Here is a 21,061-nt window from a genome sequence, read left to right as displayed (position 1 = left end):
AGAAGAGGAAGGATTTGATATCCGAAGCAATGATGAATTCCATGACTTTGCTGATAATTGGAAGCAGGCTGATTGGTCTGCAGTTGCAAGGATCTGTTTTTGCACATTTTTTGTGTAAAGCGGTATGTTTGCTGATTTCCAAGATGCTGGCAGATGACCTTGAGCAAAAGAGAGGGTGAAAAGAACAGAGAGGGTGAGATAGAGCGGCAGAGCAGGATTTTAGGACCCGTGGGCTGATGCCGTCTGGTCCAGTTGCAGAATCAGAGTCGAGGTTTGACAAAAACTTCTCCACCTTGTTTGGAGAGAAGGACACAGAGTCCAGGAGCAGTTGGGTTCGACTGGGAAAGGTGGGAACAGAGAGAGATGGGTTTGGGACACAAGATTTTGAGGCAAACACAGAGTTGAGGCATTCGGCTTTGTCACGTGCAGTGTCAGCTGTGTAGCCATTTGAGGTAAGGGAGGGGATGGAGGGGGAACAAACACCAGAAACGGATTTGACCAGACGCCACCAGGATTTGGAGGAGGGAGACAGGTTTGACAGTTTAGTCTTGAGTGTGGAGAGATAGTGCTTCCTTGCACTCCTGAGGGTAGACACACACTTGTTCTGAGCTTGGTGGAAGGAAATGAGATTTCCTTCTGTTGGATTTGCCTTCTAAGAGGCAAAGGCAAGTTGTTTCAGGGCAACTGCCTCACCACAAGATTCAGTGTACCATGGACTGGAGGGAAGGGTAAGACAACTGAAGCCGAGATGGGATAAATCTGTGCATGAGAGAGAGCAGTTTGCTTTGGAAGAATTCCCAGGAAGAATTGATGTCAGAGGCAGTAGAGATGGGAGACCAGTCCAGATGATTGATGGCTGCTTGCAGACCATGCCAGTCAGCCTGAGTGAAATGCCAGACTCGTCGGCGCTGAGGAGGCTCTCTGAGAATGGCCAGAGAGATGTCCACTTTAACAAGCACATGATCAGAAGAACCGATTGGGGCAGAAGAAGAGCAGCAGACATTTGCAGGGAAGTTAGTCATAACCAAGTCCAGAAGAGAAGATATTCCATTGACTGAGATCCGGGTCAGGAAATTGACAGATTGTGTCAGTCCCAATGAGTCGCAGGAGTCCTTTGCTGAGGTGCCATGGCTGGTGAGAGATGAACCCACACCCAGCCAGCTGGCATGATGACAGTTGAAGTCGCCACATATGAGGAAGAGAGAGTTTGGATGAGTTGATAGAAGTTGGTCCATGTTGTCTGACAGCGAAATGTAAATGGAGTCATCACTGTTTGGAGGACGGTACAGAACACATTTGAACAAAAGGTGGGAGCGGAGAGGAAGCCATAGCCAGAGGTACTCCTGGGGTTGGGGTGGAGAGAGGGCAGTGCAAGGAGAGTGAGGAAGAGAGTTTTTGATAAAGATAGCCACCCCACCACAAGGACGAGGCTCAGGTCTATCATACCGGAGGAGGGAGTAACCAGGAAGAGATATTAAGGAATCAGAGACATCTTGAAGGAGGAAAGTCTCTGTTAAGCAGATCAAGTCTGGATTGTCAGAAGCAACCTGAATGGAGAGATCAATCAGGTTTGAGCGAAGGCCCCGGATGTTTGAGGTCCATACCGTTAATGAGGAGAGAGGGGGAGCATCAGGTGGAGGACAGGGCAGGGGAGGGGTAGGGTCAGATGAAGGATGAGAGGGGGAGGTAGGAAGAGCAGTTGATAGTGTGTCAGAGATTACAGAAGAGTTACAAGAAATGGAAGGATGAGGAGGATGAAAGGTTTGATGGTGATGGGATGAGGCACAGTGAGGGGTTGTTTGAGGGGGGGGGGGGCAGAGGAAAGTAGAAGGTTGGGGAAGTGGAGGTATGAGATAGAAGGGAGACGAAGTGGGGAGGAGGCAGCTTTGAGAAGGAGGTGGGAGGAGGGAGAATTTGGGAGGATTGGTTGGGGGGGAGATTTGAAGGGGAGGGGTTGGGGGGAGTTTTGAATGGGAGGGGCAAGGGGGGAGTTTCGGAGGGGAATGGCAGGGGGGAGTTTAGGAGGGGAGGGGCAAGGGGGGAGATTTGGAGGGGAGGGGCAAGGGGGGAGTTTAGGAGAGGAGGGGAACGGGGGGAGTTTAGGAGGGGAGGGGCAAGGGGGGAGATTTGGAGGGGAGGGGCAAGGGGGGAGATTTGGAGGGGAGGGGCAAGGGGGGATTTCAGAAAGTGGATGATTAATGAAAGATGAACATTTATAACAAATTGGGTTTGTTGTGATTTTCAAGTTAGCGATCCATTTAAGAACGATGGAGGAGGGGTTGAATGAATGAGAATTTAGAGCATGTATTGAGAAAGAATTATAAGAGATTGAATATTTTTTTGAAATGGAATGAGTTGAAGAGGAAATTGAAAGGAGCCTTTTAAATAGGAAGAAAAACAGCATGTTGTAATAAACCACTGAATAAAACACTGAAGGGGAAAGTTTTAACATATTTAAACAGAACCGTGAAGAACAATCTTATATTCACGAAAATACCAACGGGGAGAGGGCCTTGATGGACACCCACGAGTCACGTGAACAGGGCAAAAGGTGGAAGGCAAGGAGATGATGGGGGCGGGGCGGGACAGCGCACATGGACAGAGGCGCACGATGGGACAAAAGCACACGAGGAGAAAGGGAAATAAAAGTTTTGTTTGTTTGTTTGGTTTTTTTTGGGGGGGGGGTGGGGGTTACAACGTTAGACAAAGAGTAGATGTTCGGTGAAGTTTGAGGGAGAAGGGAAAAATCAAAAAACCTAGCAAAAACAGCGAAGGAAGGAACAAACTTCGACGGGGGAAGCCTGAGGCTGCAAGGCCTCACACGCGGCATGGCAAACAAACGATTAATTTATGAAAGATAAACACTGAGAAAGTTCCAAGGGGCACACTATAGGTTCACACACCGAAAGATCAATACAGTTTCGACAAAATACAATTGTGAACAATGACTTAACTTTGAAAAACGTGGAGACCGTGTGGAGCTTCGAAAATCCGTGACGTCATCTCAAAGATCTCGCGAGATCTCAAGTGTGTGTCTTTACGATAGACTAGAGTTTTTGAGGATTGTGTTCTTGTCTGATAGGCTTGGTTTTTGAGGATTATGTGCACCAGAGATAGCCCAGGGGTTTTAGACAAGTGTGTGTCTTTATGATAGACAAGAGCTTTTGAGGATTGTGTTCCTGTCTGATACATAGGCTTGGTTTTTGAGGATTATGTACCCTAGAGATAGCTCAGGGGGTGCATGGGCTGTACCACTCTGAGATATGTTGAAGGGTTTTGATGAGTGTGTGCTTCTATGAGATCCTGGAGAGTTTGAGGACCTCTGAAATAGTTTGTGGGTTTTTTTAGGAGCGTTTACCTCTGAAATAGTTTGGGGTTTTTTAGGAGTATGTACCGCTGTCCAGTAGCCAGTAGCCCAGGGTTTTTTGATGAGTATATACCTGTATGATCAGCTCGGTTTTTGACAAACCTGTACCTTTGAGAGAGGCCAGGGATTTTTGAAGAGTGTGTACCTCAAAAATAGTCTGGAGGGTTTGAGGAGTGTTTACCTCTGGGATAGGTTGGGGTTCTTTTAGGAGTTTGTACCACTGTCCTAAACCAGTAGCGAAGGATGTTTTGATGAGTATGGACCTGTATGAACAGCTGGGGTTTTGGACAAACCTGTACATTTGAGAGAGGCCAGAGATTTTTGAAGTGTGTGTACCTGTACGAGAGGCTGATTATTTGAGGAGTGTGTACCTCTAAGATAGTTTGGGAGGTTTGAGGAGTGTTTACCTCTGTGAACTCTTGATGGCTATCCTCCCAAGTCTGTCAAGCATTTCATTTACTTTGGTAGCTTCATCACCAATGCAGCAAAAATTGACCATGAGGTAAAACTAGAAAGTTTCCATCAACAACACCGATGACAACTTATCGGCATTTGATGGCACCACAAAGTGACCAACTATGAGGTGCTTGGAAGAGCAACATCTGAAAGCATTGCATCAGGTCTGATTTGTACCCACCTGAGATGCGCCAGACATGTCATCTGGATGCCAGATGAATGCATACCTAGCAAGTTACTGTATTGTGAGATGCATCTGACAAATGCAAATTAGGAGGCCAGAAGAAGCACTACAAGGACACTCTGAAGGACAATGTACAATAGACAAACGTCGGCATTGAGTCTTTTGAGACAGATGCAAATGAGCTCCGCGCCTGGTGACATGTGATCAAAAGTGGTGTAAAGAAGTTTGAAAAGGAGAAGCAACAACACCTGAAAAAAGTGTGTAACAGACGACACTACTGTATTTGGTGATGTCTGGTCTTGCCCTCGACGTGACAGACCATTTCGGTCTTTCGTTGGACTGTAGAGCCACTCCAGGACATTAAACTGACTTGATTGATAGACGACATCATACTTGACATTGAGGGACAGCAATAATTCAGCTCTGAGATAGCTTAGGGGATTTTGAGGGGTGAGTACCTCTGTCAAAGCCTGGGGGATTTTGAGGGGTGAGTACCTCTGTCAAAGCCTGGGGGATTTTGAGGGGTGAGTACCTCTGTCAAAGCCTGGGGGATTTTGAGGGGTGAGTACCTCTGTCAAAGCCTGGGGGATTTTGAGGGGTGAGTACCTCTGTCAAAGCCTGGGGGATTTTGAGGGGTGAGTACCTCTGTCAAAGCCTGGGGATTTTGAGAAGTGTGTACTTCTGAGATAGCCTGGTGTTGATTAGGAGGGGGAAGGGGGTTGAGTGTGCACTTCTGTGATAGCCCTTGGGCTGTTATCGAGTATTACCTCAGCTTGTTTACGTTGGAGGTGACTCCGGAGAGACGATAGATGCCATCTGTGACACCAAACTTCTCCACAAACTCCGTGCAGATCTTCACCACTGCAGGCACTGTCAACAGATGAAGAACATTACGAACCATATGATTCAGCACAGGAGCCCATGTGTTTAACATTCCCTCAGGGAAATTAATAAGGGTTGCCTAATGAAATGTTTAGACTTTTAACAACGTATCCATATTATTTTTATTGTAATTACTATCAGGCACTCGTGGAACATCTGCACAATGTAAAATGTGATTTCAAGTCATCAGCCCTCTCCACCCTTTCTCCCCCCCCCCCTCCCCACCCCCCTCACACGCCCACAAACTCCAACTCCTCAACCTGTGCCACCCAATGCCAAGTCCTTAACCTTCTTAAGGAGTCAATTCAATCCCCACTCCGAGCCTTAAAACCCCATCTCCCCCCACCAAAACTCCTCAACCACCCTCCCTCCCCGCATGCCCACCCCCCAAAGCCTCAACCTACCCTTCTCAATTCTGTCCCATCTTTGCTCTCCCCCTCCCAACACCAACTCTGTGTTCTGCCCTCACTTTACTCCTGCTCATAAAAGCAGATGGACATTCCCATATTGAAACAGCTGAATATCCTATATCATGTGATCGCCGCAATTGAAAATCGTGCAAAAAAACTTCACGGAAGCCGCGATTGAAACAGCTCTTCCATGTCACGGCCCATCAAGGTCGCCTGTCCAAGTCACAATCCCACGAGATATGCAGAAAAGATATGTGACCATGAGCAGGTTAATTGTGCCAATAAACAACTCAAGACCAATTATCTTCTTCCTGATCATGCAGATATGCAGATAATTAAAAATAAATAATGATCTCAGACAAATAACTTTACAATGACATGGGTTTAAGCCCTGCTTTAAAGAATGCCACATCGTTATTTGGGCGGTGTATAAGGCAACAGACCACTGCTGTGATCAGTGAGGCCTACCTTCACAACCTGTGATGCCTATCGGCATCATTTTAGCTGTCGCTTTGGTCGTTTTAAACTGGAGGAAAAACGTATAGGGACGGCATGGCGATTGTGAATACGACAGCTCTGAAGATGTATTTGGCTTTGCATAGCAGTATGCACCAACATGGCGGCCATATGATGTTTCATCAGGTTGAAATTGTGGGTAGAATCAGGCGAACTGTCCAACCAATGGGTGCAACGGAATGTTACACATATAGTTAGGCAGCTTAGCAATTTTTGGGGGAACGACTTTACAAAAGTACCATTTTTATTTTAGTGGTTCATTGGACCATATGCAATAGAATTAGGACCAGAGGCAAGACATATACAGTATTTGACTTTTGTGCAAATACGACTCGCACAGCATAATATCGAGCAATACATTTATGCAAATAAATCATCAGCTATTGGAGTTAGACTAAAATCGTAAATACATAAATTGCTGGACAAATTACCTTGAACAACATGTTGTCTGTTCTAAAGCTATATTGTCATTATAGTGTAGCAGCAGAGCAAACCTGTTGTGCATTTTGTGATACAAGCACCAAATTTGGCACAAATGTACATTAATATGTTGCGAACATTTTCAGATATTGGGCCACTTGAAATTCCGTAATTTTTTTTTTCAAATTTTTTCAAATTTCGTAATTTCAAATTTTTCGGGTGACACCGTCACAATTTCGGTCTTCGAGGCCGGCCGATATAGTGGGGCGGCTTAGCCCAAATATTCAAAAGAATTGTGCATTTTGTGATACAAGCACCCAATTTGGCACAAATGTACATTAATATGTTGCGAACATTGTGTGGTCAGCAATGAAGACGAGAGTCTGAATTACATGTATGCAAAAGACCTTGTGAACCAGTGAAGCAAATACACGGGTAAGCATGAATTAAATCTAGGGCATGATATAATTTCCATGATGTTTACCTCTACACTCAATGGTGGAAGGAGGTAATGTTTTGATCCCAGCTTGTCTGTATGTCGGTTTGTCTGTTAGTCCACAAAATTCCAGACAAAGCTTGTAGTAGTGGTAGTTGTAGTGGTAGTGGTGATAACAGAAATTGTTATATAGAACTGAACTTATATTATTATTATATGCAGAAAATAACTTCATTTCTATATGCCCTGCAGTGGACAGGTTAATTGGTTTATGCACTGAAGGGGTCACCCTGGTGTGCAATGCTGTGTTCTGCCTCACTGAGTTGTTCAGGTATGATGTACTCAGCACAAGCTTCCGGTCGGCCCGGAGGTGGGGGTGCGGGGCCTGTCACGGAACGTCAAAACAAACGGCCTGCCGGGGCCGCCCAAAAGTCGGGCGTGAGGGGCGCGTCCACTAATGGAACGCCTCTCGCTTCCCAGATCGAGGGCCACGTGGTCAGGAGAACCTCGTCCCTTCCGGTCACACTTTGCCTATCGGCCGGCCTCGAAGACCGAAATTGTGACGGTGTCACCCGAAAAATTTGAAATTACGAAATTTGAAAAAATTTGAAAAAAAAAATTACGGAATTTCAAGTGGCCCAATATCTGAAAATGTTCACAACATATTAATGTACATTTGTGCCAAATTTGGTGCTTGTATCACAAAATGCACAATTCTTTTGAATATTTGGGCTAAGCCGCCCCACTATTACATCCTTGTACAGACTTGGCATTTAATATGGAATATTTTTTTTGTGGGGGTGAACTTACTTTTCAAGATGACTTAGAACCAAAAGTTCATTGGAATTATGTTGAAATTATTCTAGATTTTGTTAATGTGACCTTTAAAAGAAACAAAAACCACATTTGACATTTCAAAGCAAATAAATTGATCCTTGAAAGTGATGTAAACTGATATCGAACTCAATTCACGGACAGTACTATGTTAAACTTCTGTGCGTTTTCCAGAAGTATCTCTTTATTTTGCACATTAGCCAAAAAAAAATTTTCACGAAAACAAAAGTTAAATTACGACTGGGATTACGGACAGTAAAATTACAGTTCAGTACTTCGTGTAACCCCCACGAGCATTCAGGAGAGCACGCACACGTTGACGCATGCTTTTCATGAGATTTGCCAAGGTTTGGACAGGAATCGCTTGCCATGCAGTTACAATAGCCTGCTGCAATTCACGCACAGAGGCAGGCTGCTGGTCCAAGTTGTCGATTTGACGCGTTAATTCTGCCCACAAGTTCTCTATCGGATTCATATCCGGGGACATGGCAGGCCACTCCATATGCTCTACACCACGGTCAGCAAGAAAGTGTTGGATCATGCGGGCATGATGAGGCAGTGCATTGTCATCTTGGAAGACAAAGTTTCCTCGAAAGGCTGCACGAACAAATGGAAGCAATGTTTCTTCCAGAATGGCCCTTTGCTTGAACTGGTTCAGGTTTCCATTCAGAACAACCAGGTCAGTTTTGCCCCCTGCATGAAAAGCAGCCCAAACGGTCACCCCACCACCTCCAGCGTGGACTCTTGGCACTATACAATCTTCGTTGTAGGCTTCATGCACTTGTCTGCGCACTCGGACGTGACCATATTGACGATAGACCAGAAATCTAGACTTGTCACTGAAGTTCACATGATTCCAGTGTCCTGGCTGCCATTGACGGTGCTCTCTGGCCCACTGCAATCGGCGCTGGCGGTGTTGTCTGGTCAGATGTGGCTTTCTCAGGGGACGCCTGGCACGATAGCCTGCTTGAACCAGTCGTTGGTTGACTAGCCTTCTGGATTCAGGCACATTTGTCAGTTGCTGCCATTCAGCCCTAAGCCGATTAGCTGACTTGGTACGGCCATTGCAGACTAACCGGTGCAGCTGGCGATCATCCCTCCTTGTGGTTCTGCGGGGACGTCCTGACCTCGGTATTGGAGTAGGGACACCCCTCTGAGCATTTCGTTTCAGGATCTTTGACACCTGACCTTGAGTGATGCCATACTGCCGAGCAATAGCACGCTGTTTCATGCCGGAATTTCGTAAGCCACCACTAAATGACAAACAGCATTGTTGAGTTGACGGACCATCTCCAGGGGAAGCGGCAATAACTTTTGTAGACGTGCAGCAGTTGTTTTCCACTAATACAGAATGCAACAACCCTTATATACCCTATTGTGAAGCCAATCGTCAAATGTACAGTCTGTCTGTACATTTTGTCACGCCACCTGTGATATAATCCTATTATTGACTTCTTGCTGTGACAGACAATCAGTGACATGGTTATTTTAACAAAGAAATCACCGAAGCGTAAAAGAAACTCACCAGATTGATATACCGAGTTCAGAAAGTAAACCCAAGTCAAGAAAAAAAAAATATTCCATATTAAATGCCAAGTCTGTATTTGCGTACATGTTAGATATATGAGAAGTGCGCGAGTCACAAGTATAACACATTTGTATAAACACTCGGTATTATATTACTAATTATTATTACATGGAAGCGTAAGATTTATTATGCAGGCATGCATAAGTTTTACAAATAACACTGCATGTAATGAAATAAAAGTTAGCCTCCTTGTTGAAAATATATACATAATTGGTTTTTGTCCTTGGTTTTTGTCCAATAAAAAGGTGAAGAACACTGTATATTTCTTGCCTCCGGTCCTAAATCTATTGTATATGGTCTAATGGACCACCAAAATAAAAATGGCGCTTTTGTCAAGCCGTTCCCCATTTTCGATAAATATGCTGCGAAGCTGCCTGACGACAGCCGGACGGATTGATGGACAAACGTATTATTTTATAGATTGTCGTTATTATTTGTGGTTTATGTGGTTCAAACCCTGGCTGAGCCATACCAAAGACTTTAACAATTGCACGTGCTGCTTCCTTGCTTGACATTCCGCGTTTAAAAGGTTTTAAAAGCACGGACAATCCCCATAGTTTGGCATCCATCGGGAAGGAAGAGATTCCTCCTTAGGAAATGCCCCACTGAGTGCCGTGAGAAAAGTGGTGCCATTGTTGTGTCGTCACTAGTACCCAGAGTTCCCTGAGAATTGACGGCACTTCCCCCAAGCTGTGTTTGTCTAGTCTAACAGTATCGTGTTGTATCGCGTATGTGAGTCTGTGTATCCATGTGTGTGTGTGTGTGTGTGAGGCAGCTTCACTACAAGCCTGAGGTCATGTATTTTTAAAAATGCATATTAGACTGACATTCATTCATGAATTCGGCCTGCTGGTTGCATCATCACTGAGGCTCAGCTTTGCTGCAAGTGCAGTGCAGTAATTTGGAATTTGGACCAGAGTGTTGAAACAAAATGGCCTACCGATACTCCTTGCCAAAGGATAAATTGGGATCTTTAATGCCCATCAGCAAGTAATGCTAGCAGACGGGAAGCAAGTTTAATGTCCTTTCCAACGTACGGCCCACTGAATAACGTAGCTAATAACATCCTGCCTGTGAAACACCAGGGTAACAGCTTGTAGTAAGTTTGGGGGGATCGAACCCACTGTTGTGACACCAAGGCCGGGACGCTATTTCCGAGCTATGCTGCCAATCCAGTGTCCAAATTGTAATTGGTTTCTGTTGTACTATTAAATTGGCTAAGAATTTGTGCTGTCACAGCAGTTTTGAGGTTTTGCCAATTTTCTGCACTAGTGAACAGTTTTGCTTCCTTGTGGGAATGCTTTCCTTACAAAAATGTCCGTTGGTTTTTCAGGAAATGCTGATAGTTTCAAATCTGAGATTTTTGGGAAGGGTTGACAATGCCAATGTACATGTGTTTTAGTATTATTGTTGGTATTATTACTATTATTATTATTATTATTATATTATTATTAGGGTACCACATACCTTTAGTTGTTATTAATATTGTTGTTATTATTTATTGTTTTGTGCAATATCCTGTTCAGCTACAAGTATATACAATTTGCATTTGCGGATTGCATTATGCATAATTATACTATTTCATGATGGCATAAGGACAAAGTCATCTATATTTTATTGTCTAACTGATATAATGTGAAACACAGAGAGAAATTGATCAAATAGTAGAGAGATTTTGATGTTTGTCCAACTCGATGTAAATTATTTGAGGTACAAAGAAGATTCGAGTGGAAGTTACATTTTCTTTCATAGATGTGATTTTCTGTGTAAGCAGTCTATAATGATCTTTAATGACAATGTAGTAAGTGGAGTCTATAATGATCTATAATGCCAATGTAGTAAACGGAGTCTATAATGATCTATAATGACAATGCAGTAAGCGGAGTCTATAATGATCTATAATGACAATGTAGTAAGCGGAGTCTATAATGATCTATAATGCCAATGTAGTAAGCGGTGTCTATAATGATCTATAATGCCAATGTAGTAAGCGGAGTCTATAATGATCTATAATGCCAATGTAGTAAGCGGAGTCTTTAATGATCTATAATGCCAATGTAGTAAGCGGAGTCTATAATGATCTATAATGCCAATGTAGTAAGCAGAGTCTATAATGATCTATTAATGCCAATGTAGTAAGCAGAGTCTATAATGATCTATAATGCCAATGTAGTAAGCGGAGTCTATAATGATCTATAATGACAATGTAGTAAGCAGAGTCTATAATGATCTATAATGACAATGTAGTAAGCGGAGTCTATAATGATCTATAATGACAATGTAGTAAGTGGAGTCTATAATGATCAATAATGCCAATGTAGTAAGCGGGGTCTATAATCTATATATATAAAACACAGTTTGTGTGTGTGTAATGTTACCGATATACTCCTAAACGGAGAGGCTCACGTGCTTGATATTTGGCATAGACATGGCCATTGAGCCTGGGAAGAACATGGCCGACCTAAAAAACATTATTTCATAATATTTTTTTACCATATTTTTACCTCAGTGCATTTCAGCGAGGAATATTATGCACGGAATCTGAGCCGGTGGCAGAGCAGCGCGCTGATTCGCTCAGAGCGATCACGTGATGTTCCTTGCCGCCATTAACTCAGTTACGCGTTCGCACGTATTTCAGAGCGAAAAGCAATTGCGTTTTTTCACATTTCAGCGAGGAACATTGCCATTCACACCACATAGGTTTTTTTTTTTCTTTCATCTTTACGAGATCCATATTTTTTATTCATATTTACCTCAGCGCATTTCAGCGAGGAATATTATACTCGGAATCTGATCAGGTGGCAGAGCAGCGCGCTGATTCGCTCAGAGTGATTACATGATGCTCCTTGCCACCATAAACTCACAGTTACGCGTTCGCACGTAATTCACACGTTCAAAACAAACGAGATCCGCGAAGCGAGTTGGTCGAGTCGTGCTAACCAAGATGGCGGCACGGCGGCTTCACTTTTCAGTGCGCCAGTCTCGCTCACGTACTTGATTTGAGGCATAGACATGGCCATTGGGCCTTCACGGTGTAATTTGTGCGAGGCTTTTGTCCGAGTGAGCTTGAGTCGAGAGGGCGAATGTACGGGTTGGTAATGTACGGGTCTCCCTTCCCCCGCCCGGCAACGCCGGTACTGGAGGGCGTCACAGGATCGGTGAGTCTCCAAAATCCGCTTCGTGCTGTTGCGAAGATGCAGGACGATGTCGCGATTGTTGTGCTGCTCTCCGACCATGAGAACTGCAACGTCATTGTTGACTGGCCCTCCCCTTCCCTCCCCCTTCCGTCCTCCCCTCCCCCTCCCTTCCCCCTCCACCCTACCCCCTCCCCTTCTCCCCTCCCCCTCCCTTTTTCCCCCTCCCCCTCCCTTTTTCCCCCTCCCCCTTCCCCTCCCCCTTCCGCTTCCCCCCTTCCCCCTCCCCCTCCCCCTCTCCCCCCCTCCCCCTCCACCTCCTCCCCCCTTACCCTCCTCCCCCTCTGCCCCCCTCCCCCTCCCCGCTCCCCCTCCAACCCCCCACCCTCCCCTCCCCCCTCCGACCCCTCTGCCCCCCTCCCCCTCCAACCCCCCACCCTCCCCTCCCCCCTCCGACCCCTCTCCCCCTCCCATCCCTCCCCCTCCCCCCTCTTCTCCCCTCCCCCCTCTCCTCTCCTCCCCTCCCCCCCGTTCCCCTCCCCTCCCCTTCCCCCTCCCCTCCCCTCCCCCGCCCGGCAATGCCGGGTACTTCTGCTAGTGATCTATAATGCCAATGTAGTAAGCGGAGTCTATAATGATCTATAATGCCAATGTAGTAAGCGGAGTCCATAATGATCTATAATGACAATGTAGTAAGCGGAGTCTATAATGATCTATCTTACTATAATTCACCAAATGTCCGTCTGTCCGTTCGAAGGTACCGTAAAAACTGCTGAACCGATCGCAAAGATATTTTGGGTGGGTAATCCTGTGACCCCTGGGAGTAAAATAGGCTATATTGTTTTCCCAATTTCAGCTTTTGTCTCCAGCATTCTCAGGTTTGGACTCCCGCATAACATTCGCGTTCCCATAACGTTCATTGTGACGATGTTCTCATTGTGACGATGTATGTGTTCACGGTAGTGTTTGACGTGACGGTGTGAAGGTATTTTCGTAATGTTTTTCGTTTCGTAATCCTTTAATGAACGTTTAATGTTTAATGAACGTTTAATGCCCTTCGATGTCCGGGGCCGCACACGCGCTACACTGGACAGGCCAGCGTGTGCCTTGCCATTTGCTGTCATGCTCGGGTAAACCACTGAGCCCCATCCGTGATGGGGACTGGGGCTTGAGACAGTGTCCCACGAACGAGGAATTCCCAGTAAGCGCGAGTCATCAGCTCGCGTTGATCAAGTCCCTGCCCTTTGTACACACCGCCCGTCGCCACACAAACATCACAATAAAACACAATCACAATTCACATATTCGTGCAATCCGTAATTTCGTAATGTTTTTCGTTTCGTAATCCTTGAATGAACGTTTAATGTTTAATGAACGTATAATGCCCTTCGATGTCCAGGGCCGCACGCGCGCTACACTGGATGGACCAGCGTGTACCTTGCCCTTCGCCGTCAGGCTCGGTAAACCGCTGAGCCCCATCCGTGATGGCGACTGGGGCTTGAGACAGTGTCCCACGAACGAGGAATTCCCAGTAAGCGCGAGTCATCAGCTCGCGTTGATTAAGTCCCTGCCCTTTGTACACACCGCCCATCACCGCACAAACATCACAATGAAACACAACTGGCTTTGACAGCTTGACAGGAACTGGCTTTGCAGCCGAACCATCCTCTGTCCTACGAATGAGGCGGTTGATGAAGTGAATGCGATCGTACTGCGGCAATACCCTGGGAAGGAATCTGTCTACTTGAGCAGCGACAAGATAATGGAAGTAGAGAACAGACACCAATATGCAGTAGAATTCCTTAACTCGATATGTGCATCAGGAATGCCTCCTCAAAAACTCTGCCTCAAGAAGGGAGCTCCGATCATGCTGCTACGAAACTTTGACCCTAAAAATGGCCACTGCAATGGGAGTCGTTACATCGTGGACAACCTGATGCCGAATCTCATCGATGCGACACGAGCTACTGGGCCTCATGCTGGAAACAAGATCTTCATACCGAGGATTCCAATCATTCCATCCAAAAACCCGTTCCCCTTTCAGATGCAGCGAAAACAATTCCCTGTCCGACTCTGCTTTGCAATGACCAGTAACAAGGCTCAAGGTCAGACATTGGAAAAGGTAGGCATCTACCTAAAGACAGATTTATTCAGCCATGGACAGCTTTATGTCGCCATGAGTCGCGTTGGCAGCAGCGACAATATAAAAATGTTTGCCAAGAACTTCATAGAGAGAAAAGGAACTTTTATCAGCAATGTCGTCTATCCTGAAGTTCTAAGCTGAAGAAGAGGTACAAAATCATTCAATTTTTTTCCCTAAAGAAAAGCGTACAGTTGATATCACGATTTGAAACACGATGGAATAATATTTACCGATATGAACAGTGATGTGGCTTTTATTGAAATTCTAAAGACTAGGGCATGCCCGTACTATATATACAGTATATCTAAAATTATATCCCCCCCCTCTATTTACATGAAATGGTTTGGTCCAAAGCGAACGGCTTGCGAGTACGGTGACAATCCCCCCCCCTCTATTTACATGAAATGGTTTGGTCCAAAGCGAACGGCTTGCGAGTACGGTGACAATCCCCCCCCCCCCCCCCCCCTCTATTTACATGAAATGGTTTGGTCCAAAGCGAACGGCTTGCGGAGTTTGGTAAAGAAATCGCCATAGCGTGCACAAACGCGCAGGAAAGCGAAAGAATCGCAAATTAGTTTTAATTAGTTTTAAAACATAGTTTAACGCCAACATAGTTTGCCAACGTGAAATAAATGAATACGCTCTCAAATGTGCCGTCCGAGGCAGAGTCTGTTCGCCACGTTCGGCACACGTGATAGCTCGCTGCTCTCTGATTGGTTGAATCGTTTTTTGGACATAGCTCGGTAACTACTTCTCCGATTAATATGAAACCTTGAAAAGGCACATCCTCGGGTCCCCAGCAATATACCTGGCAAGTTTAAAGTATATCGGACCCGTGGTTGTCGAGAAACAGCGGTCACAGACATACAGACATACAGAGATTACTGGAATTATAGATAGATACTGTTTGGATTTTGATGATTTACGTGTGATATGATTTGACAGATGTTGATATAAATCGTTTAAATTTCTGCCTTCAATTTCTGATATTTTGCCTTTTCATTTCGCCTTCCCAATTGTAGCCCCGCCCTTAGGGCGGGTACCGTCGCTAGTAATGACAATGTAGTAAGCACAGTCTATAATGTGACCATATGATGAATTGGATACATTTCATATATATATACGGTCACGTGAAAAAGTAAGTACACCCCATGTAAAGTTGTGACTTTTTCAACATATTTCAACATACAGCTATTTGATCTTCATTTCAACAAAATTGAAAGATAAAGGTGATATAATATAACAAATATGAAACACGAGCAGAAGTACCCAGCATTGCCGGGTGGGGGAGGGGAGGGGGAGGGGGAGGGGGAAGGGGAGGGGAGGGGAACGGGGGGGAGGGGAGGAGAGGGGGGAGGGGAGGAGAGGGGGGAGGGGAGAAGAGGGGGGAGGGGGAGTGGGAGGTGGGGAGGTGGGGAGGGGGAGGGGGAAGGGGGGAGGGGAGGGGGAGGGGGAAGGGGGGAGGGGAGGGGGGAAGGGAGAGGGCAGGGTGGAGGGGGAAGGGAGGGGGAAGGGAGGGGGAAGGGTGGGGAGAGGGCAGGGGAGGGGGGAGGGGGAGGGGGAGGAGGAAGGGGAAGGGGAAGGGGTAGGGGGGAAAGGAAGGGGTAGGGGGAAAAGGAAGGGGTAGGGGGAAAAGGAAGGGGTAGGGGAAAAGGGAGGGGTAGGGGGAAAGGGAGGGGTAGGGGGAAAGGGAGGAGGAGGGGGAGGGGAGGGGAGGGTAAAGGGGAGGGGGAGGGGAGGGTAAAGGGGAGGGGGAGGGGGGAAGGGGAGAGGGTAAGGTGGAGGGGGAAGGGAGGGGGAAGGGGAGGGGGAGGGAAGGGGAGGGGGAAGGGGAGGGGGAGGGAAGGGGAGGGGGAGGGAGGGGGAGGAGGGAAGGGGAGGGGAGGGATATAGATGGTTACTGGCAATTGATCACATCCACAAATGATGTAATCCACACAATTTATGTACTTTACATAACGTTAATAGGAATACATGGCCGTGTAGATGGGAAATACAGTTTGTTTGAAATAAATCACAAATATCAGATGAAAGTTTTTAAAATTTAGAACTATTCTCACTCACAGTTAAATATCACCCCAATATTACGCGGTTGCTTCAACGTTTTCTGTGAATTATATGTCATCATTGTGAGATTTTTTGGGATTTTTTTTTTAATGAGATTTTTATATTTTAAAAAACGGCAAAAAAGCATCAGAACAGCTGTGAAAAAGCATAAAAACAGCAGTGAAAAAGCATCAGAACAGCAGTAAAAAGCATCAAAACAGCAACAATTGTCCGGTGATTTTTCAATCACCGCAGCTAAATGTGTCGGAGTAATTAACTATTTTCCTTCGTGCCTTTTTTGTGTTTTTTTTAATACACATAAATACATAAAATCACATAAAATACACATAAATACACATAAAAATAAGATCAGAATCAGAATCGATATTCTCACAATCATCACAACACACCAGACACGTAGTTAATTACGCAGTGCTTCCTTGTAAACAATGTTCTTTGTCTTTCCTTGTTCGGATAGGATGTATAGATTGTTCTCTTGTCCTACCCGACTACATCCTACGTATAGTTGGCCATGGGAGAAGCACGGGGAATCAAGGTTCAGTCCGACCACCTTGAGAGATTGTCCTTGCGCCTTGTTGGTGGTCATGGCAAAGCGGGGCCGTACGGGGAATTGGAGCCTTTTGAACTCGAATGGCAGATCAGATGGTATGATTGGTATCCTCGGAATGAAGACCTGTTTCCCGCTATAGTTTCCCGTAAGTATGTTGGCCTCAATTACGTGAGGCATCAACTTTTTGATAGCCAGTCGTGTGCCGTTGCACAGTTTTGGAGGATCGATATTTCTCAGGAGCATGATTGGAGCACCTTCCTTTAGATGGAGTATGTGTGGAGGCACCCCCCGAGGCTGTAGCGAATTGAGGAACTCTACCGGGTAATGGACAGTCTCGTGGTCGTTTTGGATTGAGTCGACAGATCGGTAAGTTCTTGGATCCCCAGGAATAGTCTGCAGAAGATCCAAATTGATTTTGTCCACTGCATCGTTCTTTGGGGCTAGAATTGCCCTTTCACAGAGCCAGGAGTGATTTCGGTAGTTGGCGGGGATGTTGGGGAAGACGTTCGCCTTGAGTTTGTCAGCCGTGGTGACATTGTTGCCGCATGGTACGATGTCCAGTCCATCTTCACGGCACGTCTCCAAATCTCTGTTTCCAATCTGTAACAGCTTCGCTGAAAAGGTGCCTGCGGCTACATCTCCATGAAGGGCGACACGCATGTTTGTGCTGAGTTTCAACTTCTTCACTTTTGACCATAGAGGAGATGCCTTCTGTCTCTCACTTCTGTCTTCTGTCTGACTTCTGTCTGCCTTCTGTCTTCTGTGCTTCTTCTGTCTTCTTCTGGATCTTCTGTCTCTCACTGTCTGGCCCTCGCCAGACGTTGTTGATTGGCGTTTAGACGTGCTTCTGTCTGTCTCATCTTCTGTCTCTTGCTGTCTGAATCTAGAGACACGTTCTTGATTGGCTTGTCGATGGTGAAAAGTATCTTCATCGGTTTCATGGAGTCTCCGATCAGCGATTTTCCTTGCTCGGGAGGTTGAACGCGACAAATTTCTTTTCTTCGGTGCCATTGCCTTTATCACAGTCAGTCTTCCAGTCACTCACTCGTAGACAAATTCAATTTTTTTTCACTTTTACGTTTACACGTGGTAACAAACGACGCAAACGCAGGAATTGCAACTCTGCGTCGTGTCGTGGGCGTGGCCAACGTGACCTCATGCTCCCAGGTGATTGGCTAACTCGAGCTCGAGCGAGCCATAATGCGCTACGTTATGGCAAAAATATGGATCTAAAGATGAAAGAAAAAAAAACCTTTGTGGTGTGAATGGCAATGTTCCTCGCTGAAATGTGAAAAAATGCAATCGCTTTTCGCTCTGAATTACATGCGAACGCGTAACTGTGAGTTTATGGCGGCAAGGATGGAACATCACGTGATCGCTCTGAGCGAATCAGCGCGCTGCTCTGCCACCGGCTCAGATTCCGTGTATAATATTCCTCGCTGAAATGCGCTGAGTTAAATATGAATAAAAAATATGGATCTCGTCAAATAGTTTTGGGTAGGCCATGTTCTTCCCAGGCTCAATGGCCATGTCTATGCCAAATATCAAGCACGTGAGCCTCTCCGTTTAGGAGTCTATCGGTAACATTACACACACACAAACTGTGTTTTATATATATAGATTTACATTTTGTAGTCCATTATATCATTTAAATAAACATAAATGCAAATTTCGCATTTGGAAAAAGTAAGTACACCCTTGGCTCTAATAGGTGGTATTGCCCCCTTTGGCAGAAACAACCTCAAGTAGGCGTTTCTTATAACCGTCTACCAGTCTCTGACATCGACTGGGAGAAATTTTTTCCCACTCCTCCATGCAGAATTCTTTCAGCTGTGAGATGTTTGAGGGGTTTCTTGCATGCACAGCTCGTTTCAAATCCCCCCCACAACATCTCGATGGGATTTAGATCCGGGTTTTGACTTGGCCATTCCAGAACCCTCCATTTCTTTCTTTTCAGCCATTCCTTGGTGGATTTACTGGTATGTTTAGGGTCATTGTCATGTTGCAAGGTCCACCTTCGGTTGAGCTTCAACTTTCCAACAGATGGCCTCACATTATCCTCAAGCACCCTCTGGTACAATGAAGAATTCATTGTGGATTATATGATGGTGAGCTGCCCAGGCTCTGATGCAGCAAAGCTGCCCCAAACCATAATATTTCCACCACCATGCTTTACAGTTGGTATCAGGTTCTTGTGGTCAAATGCTGTCTTTGGTTTTCACCAAACATGTCTTCTGGTACTGTGGCCAAATATCTCCACCTTTGACTCATCTGTCCAGAGCACATTGTTCCAGAAGTGCTGGTCTTTGCCAAGGTGTTCATTGGCAATCTTTAGTCTTGCCCTGATGTTCTTTCTGGACAGCAAAGGTTTCCTCCTGGCACACCTACCATGTAGATCAAATTTGTGCAGCCTCTTTCTAATGGTAGACTCGTGCACTTTGACATCAACAGTGGCAAGAGCTACCTGTAGGTCCCGTGATGACATTCTGTGGTTCTTAGAGACTTCTTTCAGCATCTTGCGGTCTGCTCTTGGCCTGAACTTGCTGGGGCGGCCTGGCCTGAACAAGTTGGCAGTTGTTTGGAATCTTCTCCACTTGTAGATGATCATCCGGACAGTCGAATGATTGATTTCAAATTGTTTGGAGATCTTTTTATATCCCTTCCCAGACTCGTAGGCATCTATAACCTTTTTTCTGAAGGCCTCAGAGAGCTCTTTTGATCGAGGCATGGTGATGCCGCACACTTCAACAACAAAGAGCAAACCAAACTAAATGTCTGAGGTTTAAATAAGACAGGTTCCTCCAAGATCCTCTCTAACGATGTTCTAATCATTTGCACCTGAGCTGGTGCACCTGATTCTAATTTTAGATATTTGAAGTAATGATAAATGTAGGGGTGTACTTACTTTTTCCACATGCAAAATTTGCTTTTATGTTTATTTAAATTATACAATGGACTACAAAATGTAAATGTTTCATGATATTTGTTATATTATATCACCTTTGTCTATCAATATTGTTGAAATGAAGACCAAATCGCTGTATGTTGAAATATGTTGAAAAAGTCAAAACTTTACATGGGGTGTACTTACTTTTTCACGCGACTGTAAATTAGTACCTCGTTTGCTGTCACTTTGATGTACATTGTTACTTTATATGCATCTCCACAGTTAGCCACCATCCCTCCATCCCCTGACTCCCTCACACCTCTCACCCCCTTTTTCGAACTATTTCACAGTTGTTTCGGTATCTCAGGCCAATACTTTTATGTTTACAATATATTCTTTTAGCTTGATTGATTTAAATTACCACCATCACTTGAAGCAAGTAATAATTCATGTTTGTTTGTTTTTCATCGATTTATTTGAATTATGTTGCGGTTCATTTGATTTAACTGTTGATTTAACGTTTGATTTAACATCCCAATATTTGGTTTCATTTGGTTCAACGGTTTTTGGTTTGATTTAGGGTTTAAATTTGAATAGCACGAGTTTGTTCCAGAATGGCATTGATTGGTGGTTTCGGTATTCCCGTCCCCTTTTTCCCTTGATTTAAAGGGGGGTGTAGAATTGTTTTTCTTTACTCTTGAGAAAGGTCAGTGGATGCACGATGTAGATTCCATGTTGCTGATCGAAACGTAGAGCAGTTATTTGTTTTGCTCATTAAAGGTTGGAGAACTCAAGATGGATTCATTTGATTTTAATCCCAACCGCAAGTCATTACTTCATATGAAATTCAAAAAAGAACCCCTCAGCATATACATAAGGGAGGGGTAGGTGCAGGCCGGAAGTTTGGGATGATTACACCTCAACACCACGAAATTAAAAATACCTCACCACCATGTAATTCAAAATACCTCACCACCATGTAATTCAAAATACCTCACCACAATGTAATTCAAAACACCTCACCACCATGTAATTCAAAACACTTCACCACCACGTAATTCAAAACACCTCACCACCACGTAATTCAAAACACCTCACCACCATGTAATTCAAAACACCTCACCACCATGTAATTCAAAACACCTTACCACCATGTAATTCAAAACACCTCACCACCATGTAATTCA

General features: G+C 45.1%; 1 protein-coding gene across 1 annotated transcript in view; it reads right to left on the bottom strand.

The window, feature by feature from the left end:
• The window catches only part of LOC137426508 (rho GTPase-activating protein 32), a 145,417-nt gene that overhangs the window by 114,365 nt on the left and 9,991 nt on the right, over positions 1-21,061 (bottom strand). The window contains exon 4 of the mRNA XM_078777458.1: positions 4,775-4,877. Coding sequence (XP_078633584.1) covers positions 4,775-4,877 — 103 coding nt within the window. The remainder of the gene's footprint in view (positions 1-4,774; positions 4,878-21,061) is intronic.

The sequence above is a fragment of the Myxine glutinosa genome, chromosome 5, assembly GCF_964187855.1.
Source record: "Myxine glutinosa chromosome 5, kmMyxGlut1.1, whole genome shotgun sequence".
Taxonomy (NCBI): domain Eukaryota; kingdom Metazoa; phylum Chordata; class Myxini; order Myxiniformes; family Myxinidae; genus Myxine; species Myxine glutinosa.
This window is presented reverse-complemented; position numbering and strand designations above follow the sequence as displayed.